The sequence below is a fragment of the Leucoraja erinacea genome, chromosome 11, assembly GCF_028641065.1.
Source record: "Leucoraja erinacea ecotype New England chromosome 11, Leri_hhj_1, whole genome shotgun sequence".
Lineage (NCBI taxonomy): Eukaryota > Metazoa > Chordata > Chondrichthyes > Rajiformes > Rajidae > Leucoraja > Leucoraja erinaceus.
In genome coordinates, this window is record NC_073387.1 from 41,723,530 (window position 1) to 41,747,248 (window position 23,719).

At 40.4% G+C, this 23,719-nt stretch overlaps 1 protein-coding gene across 1 annotated transcript; it reads right to left on the bottom strand.

The window, feature by feature from the left end:
- Positions 1 to 3,376: 3,376 nt before the first annotated feature.
- LOC129701711 (uncharacterized) lies at positions 3,377 to 15,681 on the bottom strand. The gene is made up of 2 exons (XM_055643081.1): positions 13,541 to 15,681; positions 3,377 to 9,715 (listed from the first exon to the last, which is right to left on the bottom strand). Exon 2 carries the CDS (start codon positions 9,567 to 9,569, stop codon positions 3,801 to 3,803), a length of 5,769 nt encoding a protein of 1,922 aa, XP_055499056.1. The 5' UTR covers positions 9,570 to 9,715; positions 13,541 to 15,681; the 3' UTR covers positions 3,377 to 3,800.
- Positions 15,682 to 23,719: the final 8,038 nt, after the last annotated feature.

Here is a 23,719-nt window from a genome sequence, read left to right on the forward strand (position 1 = left end):
CATACGCATCGCTGAAAATTGAGCTGCACTAACCTTTGTATTTTATATATTTTATATTCTTGGCACCAATTATGTAAATATCACTGGCATACACTAATTATTCATACCTTTAATTGCAATACCCCCAAGTGGCACTGTCATTGAATTTAAAAGATTTTGTCAATACATGAGCTTTAAACATATTTACTTACAACATTCGCAATCAGATAAAAGCAGTACTGGCTCTGGTCAATGACTAATTTGTTTACAGGGCCAACAAGAATTAAGGTGAGGATAATTCAAAGCAGTAAGATTGAAAAAAGTCACCCAGGGGGTGGATGCAATTTACATGCATCAATTTACGCAGTCAGATAGACAATGGGAATTCATGCTGGGAGCCAGTGTTCATGACCAATGTACAAGCTGTGCAATTCATACAGCTTGGGTTAGACAATGGCCTCGTTGCATCTATTCAAAAGGGGTCTGCAGTAGGAAGATCTTGACCCGAAACAACATGACTGGCAAATGTGTTGTTTGATCATCTTGGTTCTTACCTTTGAAGGTTCACTTGGGGGTTGGAAGAAAGTGGAAGGGCTTTGTACCCCAGGGCATAAAAAGTCTTCCCAAGTAACACTGACATTTACACAGAGAAGGGACACCTTATACGGTGATGACAGGATCTCCTCATGCATACGATCAGGATCATTGACCCAGCAGCGCCACGAAAATAAATGCACTAATCTCACTGGGTTATCAAGGCAGCAATCAACTGATTTATGGATCTATATCTCAGTTCTCGACTAATAGAACACTTTAATTGATCTGTGCACAAACCTTCAAATCTGCAACAACTCACACCGTTCCTGCCCCACTTTCTTTCACTCTGTTTTAATGATTTACACTACACTCTTCCCGTGTTTACTCCACCCACTTCCACTTCCACTTCGCAGAACTACTAAAACACTTGTAACCGCACACCCCGTGCCTTCTTTGTAACATTTGCACTCTTCAACCATGGAACCAGCTGTCAAAGACCTCACAAAGCTACCACGAGTATGTTTCCTTCATTCTCACAGACGAGAGCAGGCACTGACTGGAAAATACTGTGAATGTAGGAGCTGTATTGCACCTCCATACTCAGACAACACTTGTAAGCATCAAACATTTCAAGAACGGAAGTATTTTGCCAAAATGTTGGATTTCTACACTGTACAAGTGAATAGATCAGAAACATCACATAGACTGACTCACCTAAGGTGCACAAAAATGCTGGAGAAACTCAGCGGGTGCAGCAGCATCTATGGAGCAAAGGAAATAGGCGACGTTTCGGGCCGAACCCTTTCTGCAGACTGAAGAAGGGTTTTGGCCCCAAACGTTGCCTATTTCCTTCGCTCCATAGATGCTGCTGCACCCGCTGAGTTTCTCCAGCATTTTTGTGTACCTTCGATCTTCCAGCATCTGCAGTTCCTGCCTGAACACAACTGACTCACCTAGATCCCACAGAATGTGACATGGTGTTCTTTATTAAAAGTAAGAACAATTTACTATGCAGGTGATGGTATAACACAAGAGACGGTACAAAGGCACCTCAACACAGCTGGATTAGCAGCCCTTCAAGCTGATGAACTGTGGATTTGTCATTCCCATGCCACAAGATTTTGTTACATCTTTCCTGTTGCCTTTTCACTTCTCACACAATAAGTTAAGCATCACAAATGGAAGAAGCTTTCGGCACTAAAATCTAACGAGAAATGATTGAGGGGTCTGTGGCAATCTCACCCAAAGCTGAGCTTTGGCCACACTTGGATTAGTTTCTCACAACTGCCATACCTCCTGAAAAAAATGCACCTGAGTGTTGTGCCCAATTTTAGATTTCCTGCCTAGTTAGCAGCAGCCTTCACAGATGTAAGTGGAAGAGAGGATTGATCACGAGGTGACAGCTGCCGCTGGGAAGACTGTGCAGTGGGAATACTCCTCTTCTCCTGACTTCAGCAGAAAGTTTTTAAAGGGAAAATAAATCACTAACAAGTGCTCTTTAGACCAAACACATCAATATCGAGGATCCATTTTAGGTGAGGAGTCCTAAACCAAGAATGAAAATATTTGGCTCTTTATTCACCTGCATAAAAAGGTAATAATCATTTTTATAGTCATCTGGTCACCTGGCGAAGGATTTAACTTTGTACCAGGTTGGTCACAAAGTATTGCACTACATGAAAATATGCTGGGTCTCTAACAGCATCATTTTACTGTTGTAGACGCATTCAATGGAAGAAAGCTGAATCCAGTTTCTATCCCTTAGAGTCATAGTGCACGGAAGCAGATTCTTTGGCCCAACTCGTACATGCCGACTAAGATATATTTGTAAGCTAGTCAATCTACCTGTATTCAGCCCATATCACTCTTAACCTTTTCTATCCATGTACCTGTCCTTTTAAACATTGTAATTGTACCGACCTCTACAACAAGCACAGGTTCTTAAATCTATGTCCTCTCGTTGTAGCCTTCATGAAAATTGAATGTATTGAACATGGACCTGCAAATGAAAAATGCTTAAGAAACCACAAACAAATATCAAATTCACTCAAACCCCATTGAAAACATGTGGACTCTAACAGGTTTATATATTATAGAGATGGTGGTGTCAGCCTTGTTTCAGTGGAATTATTTAAATTTTGTAAATAATTATCGATTAGATTATTTCTGGTGTGAAGAAAACAAAATCCATCCAGCTGAAATAAAATTAAATGTCAATATTGAGAAAAATTAAGAAAAAACTATCAGAAGCTCAATTATTGTCCTATAAGGCCAAACACAAGGCCAAAGAATTAATCCAAACCCTGCGTTTTCTTAACCTCTTTCAGCAGGGCAGTGGTTAACTGAACACTGTAAGTGACAAAACTTTGACAGCATTCCTCCTACTGTTTGTTACCTATCAGAAAGTGTCATTAGAGTCAGATCTGTGTGCTATGCTCCTCTTAGTAAAATAATCCCCCTTGCCTTGGCTCTGATGTAAAAAAATAACTGCAGTGTAAAATGTAAAAGTGTATCAGGTGCCTTAAAATAACCACAAAGAGCGAAGTCACCAGGAAACATATGGAGACCCCACAGGAGTGCATGTACCCCAGTTGCGGGGGAGTAAAGTGATCAGGTATAGAATAAGCATAGTTTTTCCCTTTGCATTAATCCTTTGTTCACCGATGTAAAAATATTTTTCTCCTGCTTCTCCTAACCCACCCAAAAATTAAAATATGTATTTAGCCTTTACTGCGGCTGATGTTGCCTCCTGACATTCCTTACATGACTGGTAGTTACAATTCACTCAGAGTCCATATAACTTAGGGTGACACAGTGGCACAGCACAACGCCAGAGTCCCGGGTTCAATCCTGGCTACGAGTGTTATCTGCACAGAGTTTATACATTATCACCGTTATCATTATCATTGAGTCCAGTGTGTATGCCAAGGATTAACATTATTTAAGATTTATACTCTTTAATTGCAATTGCTTTCCAGAACAAAATGGTCGATTCAATAGTCAGATCACCCAAATTATAATTAAAGGGTTTAACATAACCTTTTTATTTAATTTACATTTTCATTTTTAGTATTTTGTTGTAGGGAACATTGATAATAAATATTTCAAAAGGTAGTTAAGCATATAGATTATTAAAAAAATGCACGTCAGTCAACACCTGCAAAGAATACATACATTCAGCACGACAAAGCTACATGTCCTTTTAACATTGTTCTGGTAATTTTGGTGGAGAATGCTCCGTCAGTAAAACCCATAGATTCATCATGGGCAACGTTGTTCTTTCCTCAAACACGAGAGTTATCTTTAACTTCTGCACGAGATTTTGAATGGATGGATATTACTTGTGCAGCGGTGCGAATTGGGTTAGGATTTACAGGCACATTCATTGGAGCTGAATATGTACTTTCCATGTAATTGGTTTCAGCAAAATGATTTTTTGGCATATCCTTTTTATGATCCGGCATTTCTGTCACACTCACAGTTGTGCTGTTTGGACTCGATTGGTTTTGTACTTCAGAGGACCCAGGATGTGGACCCGGGTATGCCACAAGAGGTGTTGAGATTAAGTCAGAATATTGCATTGTTGGTATAAATGAAGGCCTCAAGGCGTTTGGATATAAAACGTGTGGGGAGAATGATGTTTGATAATATCTACCGTATGTTTGTTGAGGTATTATCACCTCGACATAACAACCAGTTTCTGGATCCAACAGCATTTTGCGTGGAGATTGCATTGGTGCCTCAACAAAGTAATGCTTTCCTGTCTCTGGATCAATAAGCACTTTCTTGTGAGCTTCTGGATATTGGAAGCAAGGCAGCCGGGGACTGTCCATCAAGTGAGGTGATTGAGGCACTCGGTAACATTTGTCCACATGATCTGGAGTTTGGCTGGTTGGTGTAAAATGAAGTAAATGAGACTCTGCTTGATTTGGTACATGAGAAGAGGCATAGAATGGATGCTGCAGAGAAGTATCAAATGAAAACATCTCCCCAAGGCCCTGGTGAGGCAACGCTTGTTGTTCCTGTTTGTGAGGATTTAAAGTTTCCCAGTTTTGCTGGCGAGGACTAGTGCTTGCTATGTGAATTAATGAATGAGGAGGAGCAGGTACTTGCTTCTTTGGAGGTGCACGTGGCTTGTGTTCTTCATTAGGAATGGAAAGATAATTTATTGGGGCAGATGTAAGAGATGGATCTTGCGTGACAGCTTTGTTCATTGCTAGCATTTTCAATTCAAAGGAGGGTTGCTGCCCTTGATCATGAGTTGCACTGTTGGATGATTTAACAACAGGGTGATTAGAATTGATTGACTTCACATTCAAATCTGTGAAGCATGAAGGAGTCTGTGGAGCCAGTGGCTTATTAACTTCTGCATTCTGAATGGCAGCTGAAATTTCTAATTTATTATGAACATCCTGACCTTCAGTTTCTGGAAATGATGTATTTGCTGAAATTTTTATAGTCTTAGAACAATTGGATGACTCCACAGGAATAACATTGTCTGAGATGGTTATAACTGGTACACCGATTTCATTTGGGATCTGGACTTTCAAAGTTGAAAGTAGTTCATCTACAGTTTTGATATTGCCGGACTCAGAGCACTCTTTAGAAGGATTTTGTTTTTCTTCCTCTGAAACCATCAACATTTTATTGTTATCTTTGTTCAATTGTAATTCATTTACAACTGTCAATCTGGCACTTTCTGCTCTTGGTAGCATTTCAACTTTATCGGTGTTTTGGGGTGCAATAAATTCAGTTACAAGATCATTGTTCTTAGTTTTAATAGCTTGTAATTTGATGCCTGCTTCGCGATTTAGCATGTTCTGACTTTCTATTCCATCATCGATCCCTTCATCAAGATTATGTTTGACGGGTGATAATCTTATTTCCTTAGGATTTGAACTAGATTTAAATAAAAAGTTTGCTTCATTTGGCAACCCACTTTGCATATCACTTACATTCTTATCATCTTTGCTTTCTGAAGCCAGTTTATTCAGATTGTCTCCGTCAAGAGCTATCTGATCTTCAACATAATTGAGTAACAATTTGCTTGCATCTTTGTTTGGAGCAGAATTTTCAATGAGTTCGCTCTGCTCTTTTAAATTGACTTGAATTCCTCTTTTCAGTTTGGATGTTTTACATAATTGTTCAAAGCCATTATTGTCTATTGTTGAATTTTCCATGGTTTTTTGATTTTCCAGTTTAAATTTAAGTTCTTTTTTATGTTTACTTTTTCTTGATGGTGTTTGTGTTTCTTTGTCATTGGAAGAAAATCTATTGTTATTGGTATCATCTTTCCAGAGTGACATTCCTATACTTTTGTTGCTTCCAGCAAAATTACAGAAGAGTCCATTATGGCTCTTCAACTTATCTTGATTACCTTGAGGACTGCTTTTTCCAATTGACAGATCAAGCTGCTCAATATTGTAACAAATAGCCCCGAGTGGGTGATTCTGCATTTCTATTTTGGTACAAGTAGCCTTTTCATCTTCATGATTTTGCATTCTTTCTGGAATCTCTCGAGGTTCATCCTTGTATAGCTCCATTTGTATATCTTCTTTGTTTGAATTAGGATGTGTTAACATTTCTTTCCCTTCTAGCTCATTTTCAATTTCTTGATCAGTTTGTTTTTCGGTCAATGCGTAATTAGTATCATCAATTGTTGAACTGGAGTGTGCATTGAGATTTTCCAGTCCTTCAAGGAATTGATTTTGTTGATTACTTTCTCCTGTTACCAAATCAGTAATTCTATTATTAAACATAAATTTGGCTGAATCGGCTTTCAGAGTTTCTTCTTCAAACTGGACTTTCATAGGTGCTGATTTAGACTCTTTATTATTTGAAATTGTTTTGACATGCATTTTCCTTTCAGATGTTACTATATTTGTGAAAGCATTCAAAGGTTCAGCTACATTATTCTCATTGTCGTTTGTGAAGTAGTCTTGGTTACATATTCTTTTAGCAGAAGTTCCATTGTTTTCTTGCTTTTTACATGGAATAGGCAATTTAAAGTCAGAAGAAAATAACCTTGATGTTTCTGAACTTTCCGTGCTTATCAAACCTTTCCTGCCAACTGTGACATAGCTGTTATCATCTTTGGCAACTTCCCTACCTATTGACTGACGTTGAATACATTTTGGTGACAAAATGCTGTCAACTATTGAGACCTTGTTGAGAGGTTCTGGAAGTGGTTGCTTTATAATGGATGGATTACAAACCTCATCGGGGACATCACATTTACCTTTGGTAGCACAGAATGTTAATCCACAGTTATTATTTTGACCAAGTTTTTTCACATCCCTAACATAAGTAGGACACTTAGTTTTATTTTTGATGGATATGTTGTCTTCAATATTACAATGTGAAATGTTAGTTTTCTCCATGCCACAGTTGGCTTTAGGTGAAACAGGGAGTGTTTGATTGTTGGGGTCAAGATCAGAAGCGTTGGATTCTGGTGTGAGAGAATGTGTCTTTGGGACACAGCATGTGATGGTTCTTTGAACATTTGGTTTTGGAGAGTTTTGTAGTTTCTTTGATGATTTTAGCGCAAGAATATTCCTTGAAGCGTTGATTTGGTGTGAAGATTTACTTAACTGAATGTCACTTGTTTTATCTTCATTTGATGGTAATTCACATTGTATGCTATTGTCTGATTCTGCATTTTCTTCAGTATTTTGCCAACTCCCATTTTTATATTTACCTACTGAAGTGCATGAAGAAGTTAGGTTCTTCTCTTCCCCAGATACATTGATGCTAGGATTATTAAACATGGAACATGATTTTGCCCTACTCATTCCCGGAGTTCTTTCAGCACTTGCTTCACATTGGCTGTCCATATGTGTTTCTCTGTAATTCTCAAGTACATTGGTTGTGCAGCAATCAGGGCTGATGTTGTTCTGTCCACTGACAGTTTGACCACCTGCGCACCTTAAAGAACTGTAACAGCACTTTTGACCCAAACCTTCATTTTTCTCTGCATTATCACCAGTTAATTCACAACCATTCTTTCTCACATTGTTCTGAGCAACATTTTGAGAGTTATTGCATTCCAATTTTGAAGCAGAACTTTCATGGTGTATTTGTTGTGAGACAATTGGAGAAAGAGCTCGATCTTTCTTTCTCACATTACGTGTAATTGGGAAGCGGGCAAACCTGTTGAATTCCTGCTCTGCCTTGAGATTTTGCTCATACAGCATTTTTTTGGATATCACATTTGATAAAAGGCTGGATGCAAATTTGTTTCGTGGTGTAGGCCCACCTATAGATATTGCTCTTTGTGGCTGCTTATGAATTCTATTTTTATTTTTGATATTTGTGCTTATTGCGTTTTCTATATAAGGCGTCCTTTCAATGATTTCCAAACGCTCTTCTTCATTCCCAGTTTCATCTCCAAGACCAACATAAGCATAGGAATTGATGGCACTACTTGAGGTAAATACTTTTAATTCACTTCTCTGTGGTCTCCTGAGTTCAATTTGACGTTTTGGGACAGTTCTGCTTGCTCTGACATCTTTGCCTTTCTCTGGAGATTCTACAGCTACGTCGATGCATTCAAACTGCATTCTGTCATATGGATCATCAAGAACCATATTACTTTCTTCAGCTCCAGTGTATAAAGCATAGGCTGCATAACTGGGATCCTCTGTTTCACCAGCTGTGCCCACAAAGTCTGGCTCAGAACAAACCGACACACTCTTTGTATTGTGGCATTCCTCTGCCAAAGCCGGTGAGAAATCAATGAAACCCCCAGAATTATAAATGTGGAGATAATTATCATTTGGACAGGACAAACTTCGAAAAGCCAGAGCAGTCAATTTTCGAACCTCATAATCTGTTTCATCTAGCTCACTTGCAAAACTAGATGATTCACTCATGCTCTCAGCACATTTCCTTTTACCATTAGCACTTGAATTATTTTTTGCACTGTCTTCAAACTTATCTTTTTGAGGCATTTCTTCAATTTCATTTAAACCAAGACGTAGATAACAGCCTGGAGAAGCATGCATACTCACTTCAGCCTCCTGTTTTCTCGACAGCTGCACTTCATTACCTCTCTCTGCAGTTTTGCTATTTTGAGCTGTGATTGACAAATGAACCTGTTGGTCTCCATTTCCTTTACAGTTCTGTAGATTAGTGCCCAGCCCTGTTAGATCACATTCAGACGATTTGTTGACTTCTCCTTCAGCACTTGAATTGCTGTGCGTAGTTAATAAAGAATCATTACTTACCACATCGCTACTGCAAGCATTCTTTTCTTCCTGAGGGCTAGATGTGATTTCATACCCAAAGGAATTCTTTTCATCAGCAGTTTTTACAGCTAATCCCACATCCATTTTGTAATGAGATTTAACATCATGCACATTACTGCTATGTAACTGAAAGGGCTTTATATCACCATTTAATTCCCCCCCAGCATTTAGTTCAAGCAATTCCATCTTATGTTTACTCACAAATATTTGTTCTTGTTCTTCCCTGCAGCTAAACTGAGGTGGTGGTGAGCAATCATTTAAACTGGTCTCAATTTCAGAACTGTTTAACCAGTCAACACTTTGTTCTTTCTGCGAAGCACCAAAACGCTGTGAAATCTCTTGACTTTCGTCTTGGTCAGGAGAGAGTTCTTCAAAATCTTCGTATGGCCCACTACAATCACTAAGATTTTCTCCAATATCGGAGCCCACAGCAGTATGGTAAGAACCAGAGGAATCACAATGATTATCATCACCCTTGAGAAACAATGGTGATTCAAATGATGTCTTTACTGTGGACGTGATGATGCCTGGTTCGAAAAGCTGATCATTATTTATAGAATCAGGATCTGCAAGAATCCCAGAGGGACTAGTGTTTGCTTTAAGTTGGCCATGATCCTCTGCCAAAACTTGATTACCAGTCTCTATACTCCTAAATGTGTTGTCTGAAATAAAATTTGAGTCTGCATTCGAGTTATTCGAGAGATTTTTGAACCATATTTCAGATACAAAGTTAGCACCAGGTTCATTTTTTTTGTTGTTTTCTTTGGGGTCTTTTCCAAACAGAATTTTTTGATCTAAATTATTCATTTTAAACTTGTAGTCTGTGCAATGAAGTTTTTCGATTGCGCCTCGAAACGTATTTTAATAATGTCAGTACAAAAAAATAGACGATGTGTCAACTGTGATCCTGGATGTTGCCCAAGTTCTTCAGTAATTCCTCCCTCATACTAATTCTGGAAATAGAGTACAAATAATTAATATGAATGAAATACAGCAAACCCGCAAATAACGTAAGATCTTATACATCGAAACATATTTAAAAGCAAATTTTAAGGAACTCTGGATATCTATGGTTTCTTGTATCATATGAAAAGTACCAAATTATGAATGGCACACAGATAATGTAATTTGCTTCAGCAATCAATACCTATCCAAAAACCCGATTTAAAACTGATCGTAGAATAAAAACAGAGACCTGGAAGTACACCTGCATGATGTCCAAAAAATGAGTGCTAACTTGTTTAGTTTAGTTTTAGTTTAGTTTAGAGATACAACGTGGAAACAGAACCTTTGGCCAACCGAATCCTCGCCAAACAACGATCCCCATACACTAGCATTTTCTGACACACTAGGGACATAGAAACATAGAACCATAGAAAATAGGTGCAGTAGTAGGCCATTCGGCCCTTCGAGCCTGCACTGCCATTCGATATGATCATGGCTGATCATCCAACTCAGTATCCCATCCCTGCCTTCTCTCCATACCCCCTGATGCCTTTAGCCACAAGGGCCACATCTAACTCCCTCTTAAATATAGGCAATGAACTGGCCTCAACTACCTTCTATGGCAGAGAATTCCACAGATTCACCACTCTCTGTGTAAAAAATGATTTTCTCATCTCGGTCCTAAAAGACTTCCCTCTTATCCTTAAACTGTGACCCCTAGTTCTGGACTTCCCCAACATCGGGAATAATCTTCCTGCATCTAGCCTGTCCAACCCCTTAAGAATTTTGTAGGTTTCTATAAGATCCCCCCTCAATCTTCTAAATTCTAGCGTGTACAAGCCGAGTCTATCCAGTCTTGCTTCATATGAAAGTCCTGCCATCCCAGGAATCAGTCTGGTGAACCTTCTCTGTACTCCCTCTATAGCAAGAATGTCTTTCCTCAGATTAGAAGACCAAAACTGTACGCAATACTCCAGGTGTGGTCTCACCAAGACCCTGTACAACTGCAGTAGAACCTCCCTGCTCTTATACTCAAATCCTTCTGCTATGAATGCTAACATACCATTTGCTTTCTTCACTGCCTGCTGCACCTGCATTCCTACGTTCAATGACTGGTGTACCATGACACCCAGGTCTCATTGCATCTCCCCTTTTCCTAATCTTACAATTTTTACTGAAGCCAAATTAACCTACAAACCTATACGTGTTTGAGTGTGGGAGGAAACCGAAGCACACAGAGAAAACCCATGCAGTCACAGGGAGGACGTACAAATTCTGTACAGACAGCACCTGTAGTCAGGATCATACCCAGCTCACTGGCGCTGTAAGGCAGCAACTTTACCACTGCACCACTATGGTGCCCTTCTGTTGTGAACAAATTCTGAGCCAATTAACTCCAGTCATTGATAGAATTGAATTTTCTGCTGTAAGAAGAAGATGATCTTCCGATGTTGCGGTTTCCCAAATGGCACTGGAAGTTGCACAATGCTAAAACATGTGTTTCCAGAGTGAGTCAATGGGGGAGATGCAGCATTTAACAGTGGTGTCTCACAGCTCAGTCCAGGCTCAATCCTAACCTCAGGGTTGTCTGTGCAATTCTACCAGTAACTGTAGGTTTCCCTCGAGTGCTCTGGTTTTCTTCCACGTTCCAAAGATATGCTGGTAGGTTGATTGGCTAATGTAACGTACCACACAGCAGGGATTCTGTCAAAGAATCAAAGTGCATCAATGAGAGAATAACTTGCAGGGATACATGGAAAATAGAATTGCTATGAATGGGACTGATGTGGTTTCCAAGTGGATGAGATGGGCCAAATAGCCTCCTTCTGTGTTGCAGTAAGTACATTGATCTGAATCATGACAGGGGTTGTTCACTCATAGAGTTGCAACAATCCTGAAGGCTCCAGTTAGAACCTAAAACATAGAAAAGTACAGTACAGGAACAGGCCATTTGGCCTACAATATCTGTGCTGAATATGATGCCAAGACCAACTCTTAGCAGCCAGCATATAATCCATATCCCTCCATTCGCCTGTCCAAAAATCACTTAAATGCAATTATTGTATCTGCCTCAACAACCACCTCCAGCAGCACGTTCCAGGCACTCACCACCCTTGTGTAAAAAACATGCCCTCCACATCTTTAACATTTCCCCCCTCCCTTAATTGAATATTATTTAAAGGGACGGTCACAAGCAGTCATATTATTATTTTATTATTTAAAGGAAAACTCACAAGCAGGTAGAGTAATGAACAATTCCCAAGCAAACAACGTTCAAGCAACCCGGAATCCCAGTCATCACATCGCCGTTCAAAAGATTCTCCCTCAAAATGAAGTGTGCAGAAATGTCAGAACAAACGCTGCACAAAATGATGCGGTTCCACATTCATCAAAAATGAAGAAACTGCTGGAAGGCAACCTCGTGAAGGGATGATATCTACCACAGGGCGTTGTCACAGATATACCTGGTGAGGCTTGTGTGCTTTTATGAATGTGAACTCTTTGAGTGCCTTATGAATACAAAGGTTTTATTTACTGCATGTCTATCATTCCGCACTTTGCCTGTTGAGCTATTTCTGACACTGTAATGCATCAGGGAGCAGCAAAGTGGCATATCTTAGAAGAGGCATCATTCAAGGATCCTAAACCATGTTTCTGAGATTGAGCTTTGGGACTTTGACTTGGTATTTGTTTGCTTTTTATGACTTGTCCAGTAAATATGAAAGTTATATCACACCAGCCCCACAATTCACCTATTTCCCATCCTTGTATCAGGCCCCCTTTCCTGGCCAAAGGATGTGTGACTTCCTATGGTCAGAGCTGCAAACAAACAAACAAACAAACTCCAGCCCAGTAAATTACAATTGTTCAAAAGACTTTAACAGCACATACTTCACATTTGGAGTAGTACTAAATAAAAGAAACTCTGGCACAATAATTATAATGCACCACAAGTAGATTTACTTTGATAGCAAAAACAATATCTGCAAAATTGTAGTCGCACCTAGCGGCCTACACTCACAAGGAATTTACCTCCAAAAATTCAAAAGTATATCCTCAACAAGGTTTACACTGAATACTAATCAAACTTTCAGCTTTTCTGGAGCAAGAAAACAAATTGCTGGAGGAACTCAGCAAATCAGGCTTCTCAGTTTATCTGCATCTCCAGTTCCTTTCTACACTTCTCAGCTTTTCTGCTTTTGTCATAATCATACTGCTGGTCTAGGTAAAGGGCCTGTCCCAATGTACGACGTAATCCAAAAGCTCTCCCGAGTTTAAAAAAAAATCAAATTCGTGGTAAGTACGTAGAATGTACGTAGCGGCTACGTCGGAGCTCGTGGACGTCTCGTAGCGGCTTGTAATGCTAACGGCAGGTACTCGGGAAACGCGGTAACTCGTGAAGTATTTTTAGCACTGTGAAAAATGTCCATGAGAGCCCCGAGTACCTACGAACGGCTATTACCGTAATTCTCCGAGTTCGAGTCAGTGGAAACTCGTGAGAACTCTTGAATTACCTCGTACAGTGGGACAGGCCCTTAGGACTGTCTGAGGTGACCTTTAAATTAATCAAGAGCTTGTAACTTTTTAGAGCATTCCTCCAGTCCTGGACAGTTTCAACGTATGTGGTGCTATATCACATAAAATTGAACATTACTGAAGACGGGTCTTGATCCGATACGATACCCATTCCTTCCCTCCAGAGGTGCTGCCTGTCCCGCTTAATCAAGAGTGAAATAGGAAACATTCATTGGATTTAATTGTTCCACCATGATTAGAAAATGAAATTACTTTTGAAATCTGTAATGAAGTGGATAAAGAAATAAAGTTATTACCTGCTGCATAATGACAGTCATTTTCAAAAGTGAATGAGGAAGCTGAGCATGTGTATTCTCAACTGATGAAAACAAGAAACATTTTCACTTTTCCACAAGAAGCTCCTTGGTCAAATCAGTGGAGGCGATGTGTCAGCAGCCATTTACTTTCAGACTGAAGCCGTCACCAGCCCAGCAGGGCAGACGCTCCATGTTATAATTTTAGGAGAGGAATCATACCAATGCCTGAATTCCAGCCAAGACAACTGCACATGCATTCAGTACTTAACTCGTGTTTCATGGAGGCTTGAAAATCTATGTCTAGAATCAAAACACCGTTGCTCATGATTGACCAGTTATTCTGGTGCACATTTAAATAGTTGACACCCACTTCTATAATTTGTCAAATATTGTCAAAGCTTCCACTGCATTCTTGTGACAAATTTCAAATTCATATTAAGATAAAAAGCCATTGGATAAAAATAGATATTAATATTTGCAGAACCGATAATTCACATCAAGTTGGCACATTTTTCTTTTTATTTTACTCTGAACGGAGTTTTATTTTCCTGTGGGCTAATAAAAGATATAGTTAGTAGCAAGTGTCAAACCCACGCACAGGCAACAGAAGAAGCAATTTCTGCTGGTTTCATCATGTCACACGCTAAATTTACCCTCAGCTAGAATAATAACCTTGAGCAAATCCTGCTTAACGTGATCAATGCAAACATTACCATTCGGCTGTATGTGGTCAGTCCAGCTTTTGTCCTCATTAACAAACATTAACTGTGATATCAAACATACTGATTTTCAACAATTTATTCCACATAGTTTTTTTTTTAATTTCATAAGCAACTATTACATGCTCTGCAATTGGTTGCACCAAAGTTTAGAAGGATGAGGGGGACCCTCATTGAAACTTACCGAATAGTGAACGGCCTGGAAGAGAGTGGATGCGGGGGGGATGTTTCCACTAGTGGGAGAGTCTAGGACCAGAGGGCATGGCCTCAGAATAAAAGGACGCACCTTTAGTAAGGTGAGGAGGAATTTCTTTAGTCAGAGGGTAGTGAATCTGTGGAATTCATTACCACAGATGGCTGTGGAGGTCAACTCATTGGGTATTTTTAAAGTCGAGATTGATAGATTCTTGATTAGTAAGCGTGTCAAAGGTTATGGGGAGAAGACAAAGTGTATAGAAGTACAGGATTTTGAGCCATTTTCACAGTCTAAGTTGCTTTAGTGAAGCTGGCCATAAAGGCGTTGCAGGATCGGCCTGGCCAAGCAAATTAGTCGATGTCCTCCATCACTGCTCTGTGCACATGTCCGATCTGCGCGCTCAGTCTCTCAGTGCAGCGCCTGATCCAGTCGACACCCAGCCTGTGCAAGGACTTCCAGCCTTGGTCCAGATCCTCATATTGGCCAGTGAACTGTCGTCCCATGCTGCGCATCCTGCAGCCAACCTAGAGGGCACTGCAGATAAGATTGTGATTCTTCTTACCGGCCCTTTGTTCTTTGCGTCCGTTGCCACCACCATCTCTCTCCACCCTACTCTCTGGTTTTCTGGCCCTCAGGGATGAGCAGTGGCCAGGCTCGGTGGCTTCCTTCTTGAGGACGGGCTTCCTGGGTCCACAGCAGGCAAGCCAGGCCTGTTGCCAGAGGATGCCATGGAAATGGTTGGAACCAGTGAGGTGCTCCTGCATTTAATATCCTGGACCACACATGAAGAGTGACTTCTCAAGTATTGGGAAATTACTAACATTATTCTGCAGTTTTAGGTAGAAAATGAAAACATTTATTTTTTGTGGTAATTGAATGCACAGCCAGGTAGAATATACTTTTGTGGAGTTTAAAGTGGAGAACCCTTGTGATTTTAAATGCCATAAATATTAAAAAAATAAAAACCAATTGAGTAGATGTTTCTTGACCCAATTTGCTACTTAATTTTACTTATGTACTTAAATATTATGGATCAATACTGATTTCTCTTTCAATAAACCTATTGCAAAAAGTTATGTCTCAATAGAATGTTAGACTTGCCCAGTTGAGTATTGCCTGTCAAAACTGTGCTTCACTTGAGTTCCACAAAATATTGTCATTGATGATGCCAATTATTGCTGAGTTTTGACCTAAAATGCAACTGGGTGTGGTTGAACCATTCAGTAACTAATATATAAATTAAGCTTTAACTGATAGGTCTATTTCATCTACACTTCACACTGCATTGGCAAAGCCACCAGCATAATCAAAGATGAGTCTCACTGCGGTCACTCCCTCTTCTCCCCTTTTCCATCAGGCAGGAGGTACAGAAGTGTGAAAATGCATATCTCCAGATTCAGGAGCAGTTTCTTCCCAGCTGTTATCAGGCAACTGAACCATCATATCACCAACTAGAGAGCAATCCTAAGCCACCATCTACCTCATTGGAGCCCATCGGACTATCTTTAGTTGGACTTTACTGGATTTTATCTTGCACTAAACATTATTCCCTTTATCCTGTATCTGCACACATGGACAACTTGATTGTAATCATGTATAGTCTTTCCACTGACTGGAGAGCACACAACAATAAAGCTTTTCACTGTACCTCGGAACATGTGACAATAAACTAAACATGGTTTATATTATTTTTCTGTTATCACTATGTATTAAAGCTGCCAATTTTAACATCAGAGGTCAGATTTCAATTCTCTTCCCACCTTGACATGGACAATTGTGTCATCAATTCTCCCTTGAACTTTGGGATTCAAAGTCACCATGGTTCTATCTGTAGGTACACAAAAATCCTGGAGAAACTCAGCGGGTGCAGCAGCATCTATGGAGCGAAGGAAATAGGCGACGTTTCGGGCCGAAACGTCGCCTATTTCCTTTGCTCCATAGATGCTGCTGCACCCGCTGAGTTTCTCCAGCAATTTTGTGTACCTTCGATCTTCCAGCATCTGCAGTTCCTTCTTGAACACATGGTTCTATCTGTCTTTGGCCTAGCCTGGGTCTTAGGCAAAGATTATAGAGGAGCTCCTCTAGTATCTTTGGTCTTAGGTCTGGATCCAGCTAAGGCAAGGTCTAAATCAGTAGAAAAACATAATTTATGTTTTTGATGTTATATTGGTGTTGCTTAAAATCTGATTTTAGCCTTGAAATTGGTATAATTCTTGCTTCCAAGTTAGAACATTTAGACTTGAACATATAATGGGAATACTTCACTGCTATATTATCTCAGTCTATCAGTGCCAGATATGCCATCGTCTGAATGGGGCAATAAAGTTAACACACCATCAGTGTTCTCAGTAGATATAAAACCTCATGGAATTATTCAAAATAATTATTCAAAATTTCCATATTGTACCTTAGACTTTAAGGAACATTAAAAAAACAATACAAATATACAAATATTTTGATGGGCAAATGGGGTTATAAAAGTTATATTTCTTTTCTTTGCAAACTTTCTTCAGCCAAAATTAGAAAAACAAATAAGCACTGCTGGCCAGGGATAACTTCTGGCTGCAAGAATTATTTATTATCTCCACTCATCTGGTTAGTATCCTGATGTTCAACAACAGGGCTTTAGAACACACATTTCAGATGATACAATTACTTTAGAAGACAATTGTGAAAAATATGACTAATTCATAGCAAGAACTGAAGGCACACTTAAGGAAGGCATTTTACATGGTCTAATTCTGTTCCCTCATTCTCCAACAAGGTCACAACCTAAATGAATGCTAATGATAAAGAAAGGGTCAAGAGCTTCAAATTCCTGGGCATGCATATCTCTGAAGATCTTTCCTGGTCCGAGACCACTGATGCAATTATAAAGAAAGCTCATCAGCGCCTCTACTTCCTGAGAAGATTACGGAGAGTCGGTATGTCAAGGAGGACTCTCTCTAACATCTACAGTGTAGAGTGTACAGTGTACAGTGGAGAGCATGCTGACTGGTTGCACCGTGGCTTGGTTCGGAAACTTGAGCGCCCTGGAGCGGAAAAGACTACAAAAAGTGGTAAACACTGCCCAATCCATCATCGACTCTGACCTCCCTTCCATCGAGGAGATCTATTGCAGTCGCTGCCTCAAAAAGGCTGGCAGCATCATCAAGGACCCACACCATCCTGGCCACACACTCATCTCCCCACTAGCTTCAGGTAGAAGGTACAGGAGCCTGAAGACTGCAACGACCAGCTTCTTCCCCACAGCCATCAGGCTATTAAACTCGGCTCGGACAAAACTCTGAACATTAATAGCCAATAATCTGTTTATTTGCACTTTATCAGTTTTATTATTAATGAGTGTATATATTTATGCAATGGTATGTGGACACACTGATCTGTTCAGTATTCATGCCTACTATGTTCTGGTGTGCTAAAGCAAAGCAAGAATTTCATTGGCCTATCAAGGACACATGACAATAAACTTTCTTAAACTTCATCTTGAACTTGAACTATCTTTCAGGAGTGCTCAGAAACAATTTCATACACGGATACTTAAAAATATCATAATTTTCCCATGAAAGTTGTCTCCTGTCAGCAAGAGTGTGCAATCCAATTTTGTAAATCTAAAAATGAACCCATTCCTCTTCCCTTTCAATTCTTCCAATTACCAGCACACTTTCTAATGAACACATTTTAATGCACTCTACAGTGTATATTATTTTGTACTCCTTTGGTGTTTCATCTTTTTATGCAAGCAAAAAAAAAAAGTAGCAGTCACTCTAATCTCTCCCATAGCTCCCTTCTTCTTAGCGTTATTGCAGTAAAGTGCCTTCATATCCTCTCAAAGGGTTGGAAACCTTCCTGTGCAGTGCCTGAAATTGGACACAATACTCCAGCTGTGGTCTGATTAATGATGTATTAAGGGTTAGCATAACTTCTTTGCTTAGCAATGCTGTCTCTCTATTTATAGAGCTGAAGATGCCACATGATAATCTGAAGAACATGGCCTTCAATTTGTCTGCCCTTAAACTATTCAGTTCATTGGTACAAATATATAATTATACAGCTTGAGGTTTTTCAGCTAACTAAAGAAAACAAATCTTTAGTTCTATTTTGAAAGCCATAACATACTCTTGACTCATGTACATGCATCAGCAGGACTGAAATTGTCAGTTTTTGTGGCCCAAAATGTTTTTTTTTCCCTCCTGCTGTATTACACAAAGTTAAGTTTAGATTTTTTTTGCTCTTAAGTGATTGTACGCAATACTCCAGGTGTGATCTTCCAGATGGGAAGATAGAGAGGAAATGGCAGATGCTCTAGCTGAGATTTATGTCGTCATTAAATACAGGTCGGGTGTCAGCAAACTGGAGGGTGGCAAATGGTGTGCCTCTATTCACGAAGGGCTGCAGGGAAAAGGCCAACCTCAGGCCAGTGAGCCTAACTTCTGTGATTGGAAAGCTAGAGTATTTTGACGGATAAGATATCCATGCATTTAGAAACATAGAGTCATAGAAATTAGGAGTAGGCCATTCAGCCCTTCGAGCCTGCACCGCCATTCAATATGATCATGGCTAATCATCCAACTCAGTATCCTGTACCTGCCTTCTCTCCATACCCCCTGATCCCTTTAGCTACAAGGGCCACATCTAACTTCCTCTTAAATATAGCTAATGAACTGGCCTCAACTACCTTCTGTGGCAGAGAATTCCAGAGATTCACCACTCTCTGTGTGAAAAATGTTTTTCTCATCTCGGTCCTAAAAGATTTCCCCCTTATCCTTAAACTGTGACCCCTTGTTCTGGACTTTCCCAACATTGGGAACAATCTTCCTGCATCTAGCCTGTCCAACCCTTTAAGAATGTTGTAAGTTTCTATAAGATCCCCCCTCAGTCTTTTAAATTCTAGCGAGTACAAGCCGAGTCTATCCAGTTTTTCTTCATATGAAAGTCCTGACATCCCAGGAATCAGTCTGGTGAACCATCTCTGCACTCCCTCTATGGCAAGAATGTCTTTTCTCAGATTAGGAGACCAAAACTGTAGCAATGCTCCAGGTGTGATCTCACCAATACCCTGTACAACTGCAGTAGAACCTCCCTGCTCCAATACTCAAATCCATTTGCTATGGATGCTAACATACCATTCGTTTTCTTCACTGCCTGCTGCACCTGCATGCCTACTTTCAATGACTGGTGTACCATGACACCCAGGTCTCGTTGCATCTCCCCTTTTCCTAATCGACTACTTAGATAGGCAAGGGCTGATTAGGGACAGTCAGCATGGTTTTGTTTGCGGGAGTTCATATCTCACGAATCTGATTGAGATTTATGAAGATGTGATCATAAGGTTGATGATGGAAGAGCTGTAGATGTTGTAGATATGGATTTCAGCGTGGCATTCAACAAGGTAGGCTGCTCTGGAAGGTTAGAGCACTTGGGATCCAAGGAGAAATAGCTGAATGGAAAGAAAATTGACTTAATAAGGAAGCAGAGGATGATGGTAAAAAGTTGCTTTTCAGACTGGAGGGCTGTGAGTAGTATTGTGCCTCAGGGATCAGTGTTGGGCCCATTGCTGTTTACCATCTATATGAATAATTTAGATGAAAACGTACATGGCATAATTAGCAAGCTTGCAGATGACACAAAAGTGGGCGATATTGGAGATAGTGAAGATGGTTGTAAAAAATTGCAGCAGGGTCTCGATCGGTTGGCCAGGTGGGTTGAGGAATGGTTCATGGAATTTAACGTAAATAAATGTGAGGTGTCACATTTTGGGAAGTTTAACATGGGCAGAATCTACACAGTGAATGTAAGGGCTCTGGGAAGTGTTGTAGAGTAGAGGGATCTAGGGGTGCAGGTATCGGATTCCTTAAAGTGACTGCACAGGTTGATGGGGTGGTCAAAAAAGCTTTTAGTGCATTGGCCTCCTTCAGGCAGAGTATTGAGTATAGAAGTTGGGAGGTCAGAATGCAGTCATATATGACATTGGTGAGGCCACATTCAGAGTATTGTGTTCAGTTATGAACACCACGTTCCAAGAAAGATGCTGTCAAGCTGGAAAGGGTGCAGAGATTTTCGATGATGTTGCCAGGACCCGAGGGCCTGAGCTAGTAGGAGGATGAGCAGGCTAGGACTCTATTCCTTGCAGCACAGGAGGATAGGAGGTGATTGTACAGAGGTGTACAAAATTGTGAGAGGAGTAGAATACATATACACAAGGAGTCTCATGCCCAGAGTAGGGGGATTGAGAACCAGAGAACATAGATTTAAGATGAGGAGGAAAAGATTTAATAGGAACCCGAGGGGTAACTTTTTTTTCACAAAAAGTGGTGGGTGTATGGAACAAGCTGCCGGAGGAGGTAGTTGAGTAAGAAGGTTGGGCTGAAGAGCTGGTTTCCACGCTGAATGACTCAATGAGGTAAAGGAAAGGCAACAAAATTAATCGTTTAAAAATTGTTTCAGGATCAGAATGAGGCTCTTGCATGCAAATCTTTGAAGGTTGAAGGGCAAATTGTTACGGTTATGTTCTTCAGATAATCATTTCATAAAATAGATGGCACGGCAGAATCAAGATAGAATAAATGGAAGGAAAGTTTAGGAAGGACCTGCAGATGCTGGTTTAAATCGAAGATGGACAAAAAATGCTGGAGTAACTCAGTGGGACAGTGACTGAAGAAGGGTCTCGATCCGAAACGTCACCCATTCCTTCTCTCCAGAGATGCTGCCTGTCCCGCTGAGTTACTCCAGCATTTTGTGTCTATCTAAGAATAAATGGAAGATTTCCTTTTCTGTCCCAAGTCACTCTTGGTTCAAGCTATACGTACACAGGAAGGAACAGGTTTCAACACAAAAACTTTACATGTATAATTTATAAAAAAAATTTAATGTTATACAAGGCCATTTGCAAAAAAAAAAAATACCATCACAGAAAAAGGCAGAGAGGCAGTTTTAAGGATAGAATCTGAAGTTTAGGATTTACGTTGAAGGCAGGTCATCGATAATCGTTAAAATGAATGATGTAGAATAATCAGTAATATGATGCAGTAATATTTTAGTGAACCATATTATGTATGCAGATGATCTTGTGGTCTTTAATCCATCTAGCACTGGTCTCCAGCAGCTCCTTACTGTATGTCCTGTGTATGGTGTGGAACATTATATTAAATATAATGCTAGTAAGAGTGCTGTTATGATCTGTAGAACGAAAGAGGATAAATGTCTAAAATTTCCTGATTTTATATTGTCTGACAATAATGTTAGTGTCTGTAATAAGGTAAAATATCTGGGGCATTTTATTACAGAACAAATGACAGATGACGATATTTATAGGCAACGACGCATGCTGTATGTACAGGCAAATATTCTCGCGTGAATTTAGTGCGTGTGCAGATGTGGCGAAGATGTCGCTATTTAGAGCATACTGCGCACCTGTGGTCGACTATGGAAAGACAAGTTTGCAGAGACTAAAGGTGGCATATAATGATGCCATGAGAACACTGCTAAGGAAACCTAGATGGTGTAGTGCCAGTAATATGTTTGTGGCTGCAGGAATCAGTACTTTAGAAGCTATCCTAAGAAATCATATGTATAAATTCATTTGCAGGATAAATGACTCTAAAAATGTAATTATTGTGGCCTTGTCAAACATAAGGGTTAGCACTACACGCTACGAATCCCAGCTGTGGAGACACTGGTATCGTCTCGTTGTAGGACATTGATCATTCTTTTAAGCTGGATTTTTAATTCATGTATTGTGTTTTTTTTTAATATATAATTTATGATGCTTTTATAAGTGATACTAAGATTTTATATGAACTTTATACGTTTTAATATGCAATGCATTTTTATGTGATGTTGCCCCTTGTCTGGACCTCGAGACCGTAATAAAGATTATTATTATTATTATTAATCAGTTTATCCCTGAATTTAAATGCAAATTAAGCAACAGTTAAAATAAAAGATTTTCAGTAGTGATTTCAATCAGTTAGCAATCAGAGGGAGACTTGGTTTGGGAGAAATAAATGCAAAGATTTCCAAGATTTCCACTTTCATGTGTTTAAAGAGTCCCCTAAATGTAATGAAGATTCCTACTAACTCCTATGAAGTGGACAATAAAAACAACGTGCCGAAACAACAATAATTCACAATGGTCTGAGTTTTCCACTTTGTGACTGACAATTGTGAATAATACAAAAAGTTGAGACCCCAAGCAGTTCACATCAGCTGTTTATCCTATCAACACATGGGGCAGGGTGTTGACGAATTGCTGTTGGAAAGTGGGAGGTCAGGCATAAGGCAGGTCCTGGTTGCTTTGTTTATCCACTCTCCCACCAGTCCGAGAAATTGCTAAATGTTAAAAAAAAAAGGATTAATTCTCCTTAAACTGATTGCATGAAATCGTTGGAGAATGGGTAAACAATAGCATGGAATTGCTGATAGTGCTGAAGAAATTTTAAACAATACCCTTCTTGTTGACTGATGTGCTACTGAAATGTAATCAGCACCATTGATAAACAGGAGGATTGAAAGGGGGGCGCTGCACTGCAGCAGCCTCTACCTACAGCCTGTCTGTTATTTCAATCTTTTTTTTATTTTTAGTTAGTCTAAAGTTTTGTGTTGGGGGAAACTAACTTTTCTATGTGGGGGAGGGGGGCAGGGTAAGGGGGAAACCGTCTCCAAGTCTCTTCCTGGCGGGGACGCGACTATTTCTCCGAGTCACGTCCTCGCCCCCCATCTCACGGCCTACCAGCTGGATTGGAGCGGCCTTTCCTGCTGGGGACCGGGAACCGGACCAGGGCTGCTACAGCGGCGGCGCAGCGCTGGAGTCATCGCGGAGCGGGCGATGCCTACCTGGGTCGTCGTTTGGAGCTCCGGAACGTTGGGCCGCTACTCCAACATCGTGGAGCTCTGGTGCGGCGAGCTTCCAATGCAGGCGGCGCTGATCAACATCGTGGAGTCCTGGGGCACCTTGCAGAGGGTCTACAGCAGCAGTCTCCACCCGGCGCGGCCTGCGGACTTTGGAAGCCGCCGACTCCGGTAGGAGGGGGCCGACTCTGGTGTCCACGCCGCTGAGGACGTCCCGCAGCCCTGACGTCGAACTTGTATCACCCCGGCGAGCAGTCCTGGACATCGGGCCGCCCGTAGCTGCAACTGCGGAGGGCACGGGGAGGCCCTGACCACGGGGAACAGTGGAGGAAGAGACCGACTTTGGTGCCTTCCCACACAGTAGGAAACTTTGATTCTGCTGTGTGGGGATGTTTTATGTTAAATTCTATAGTG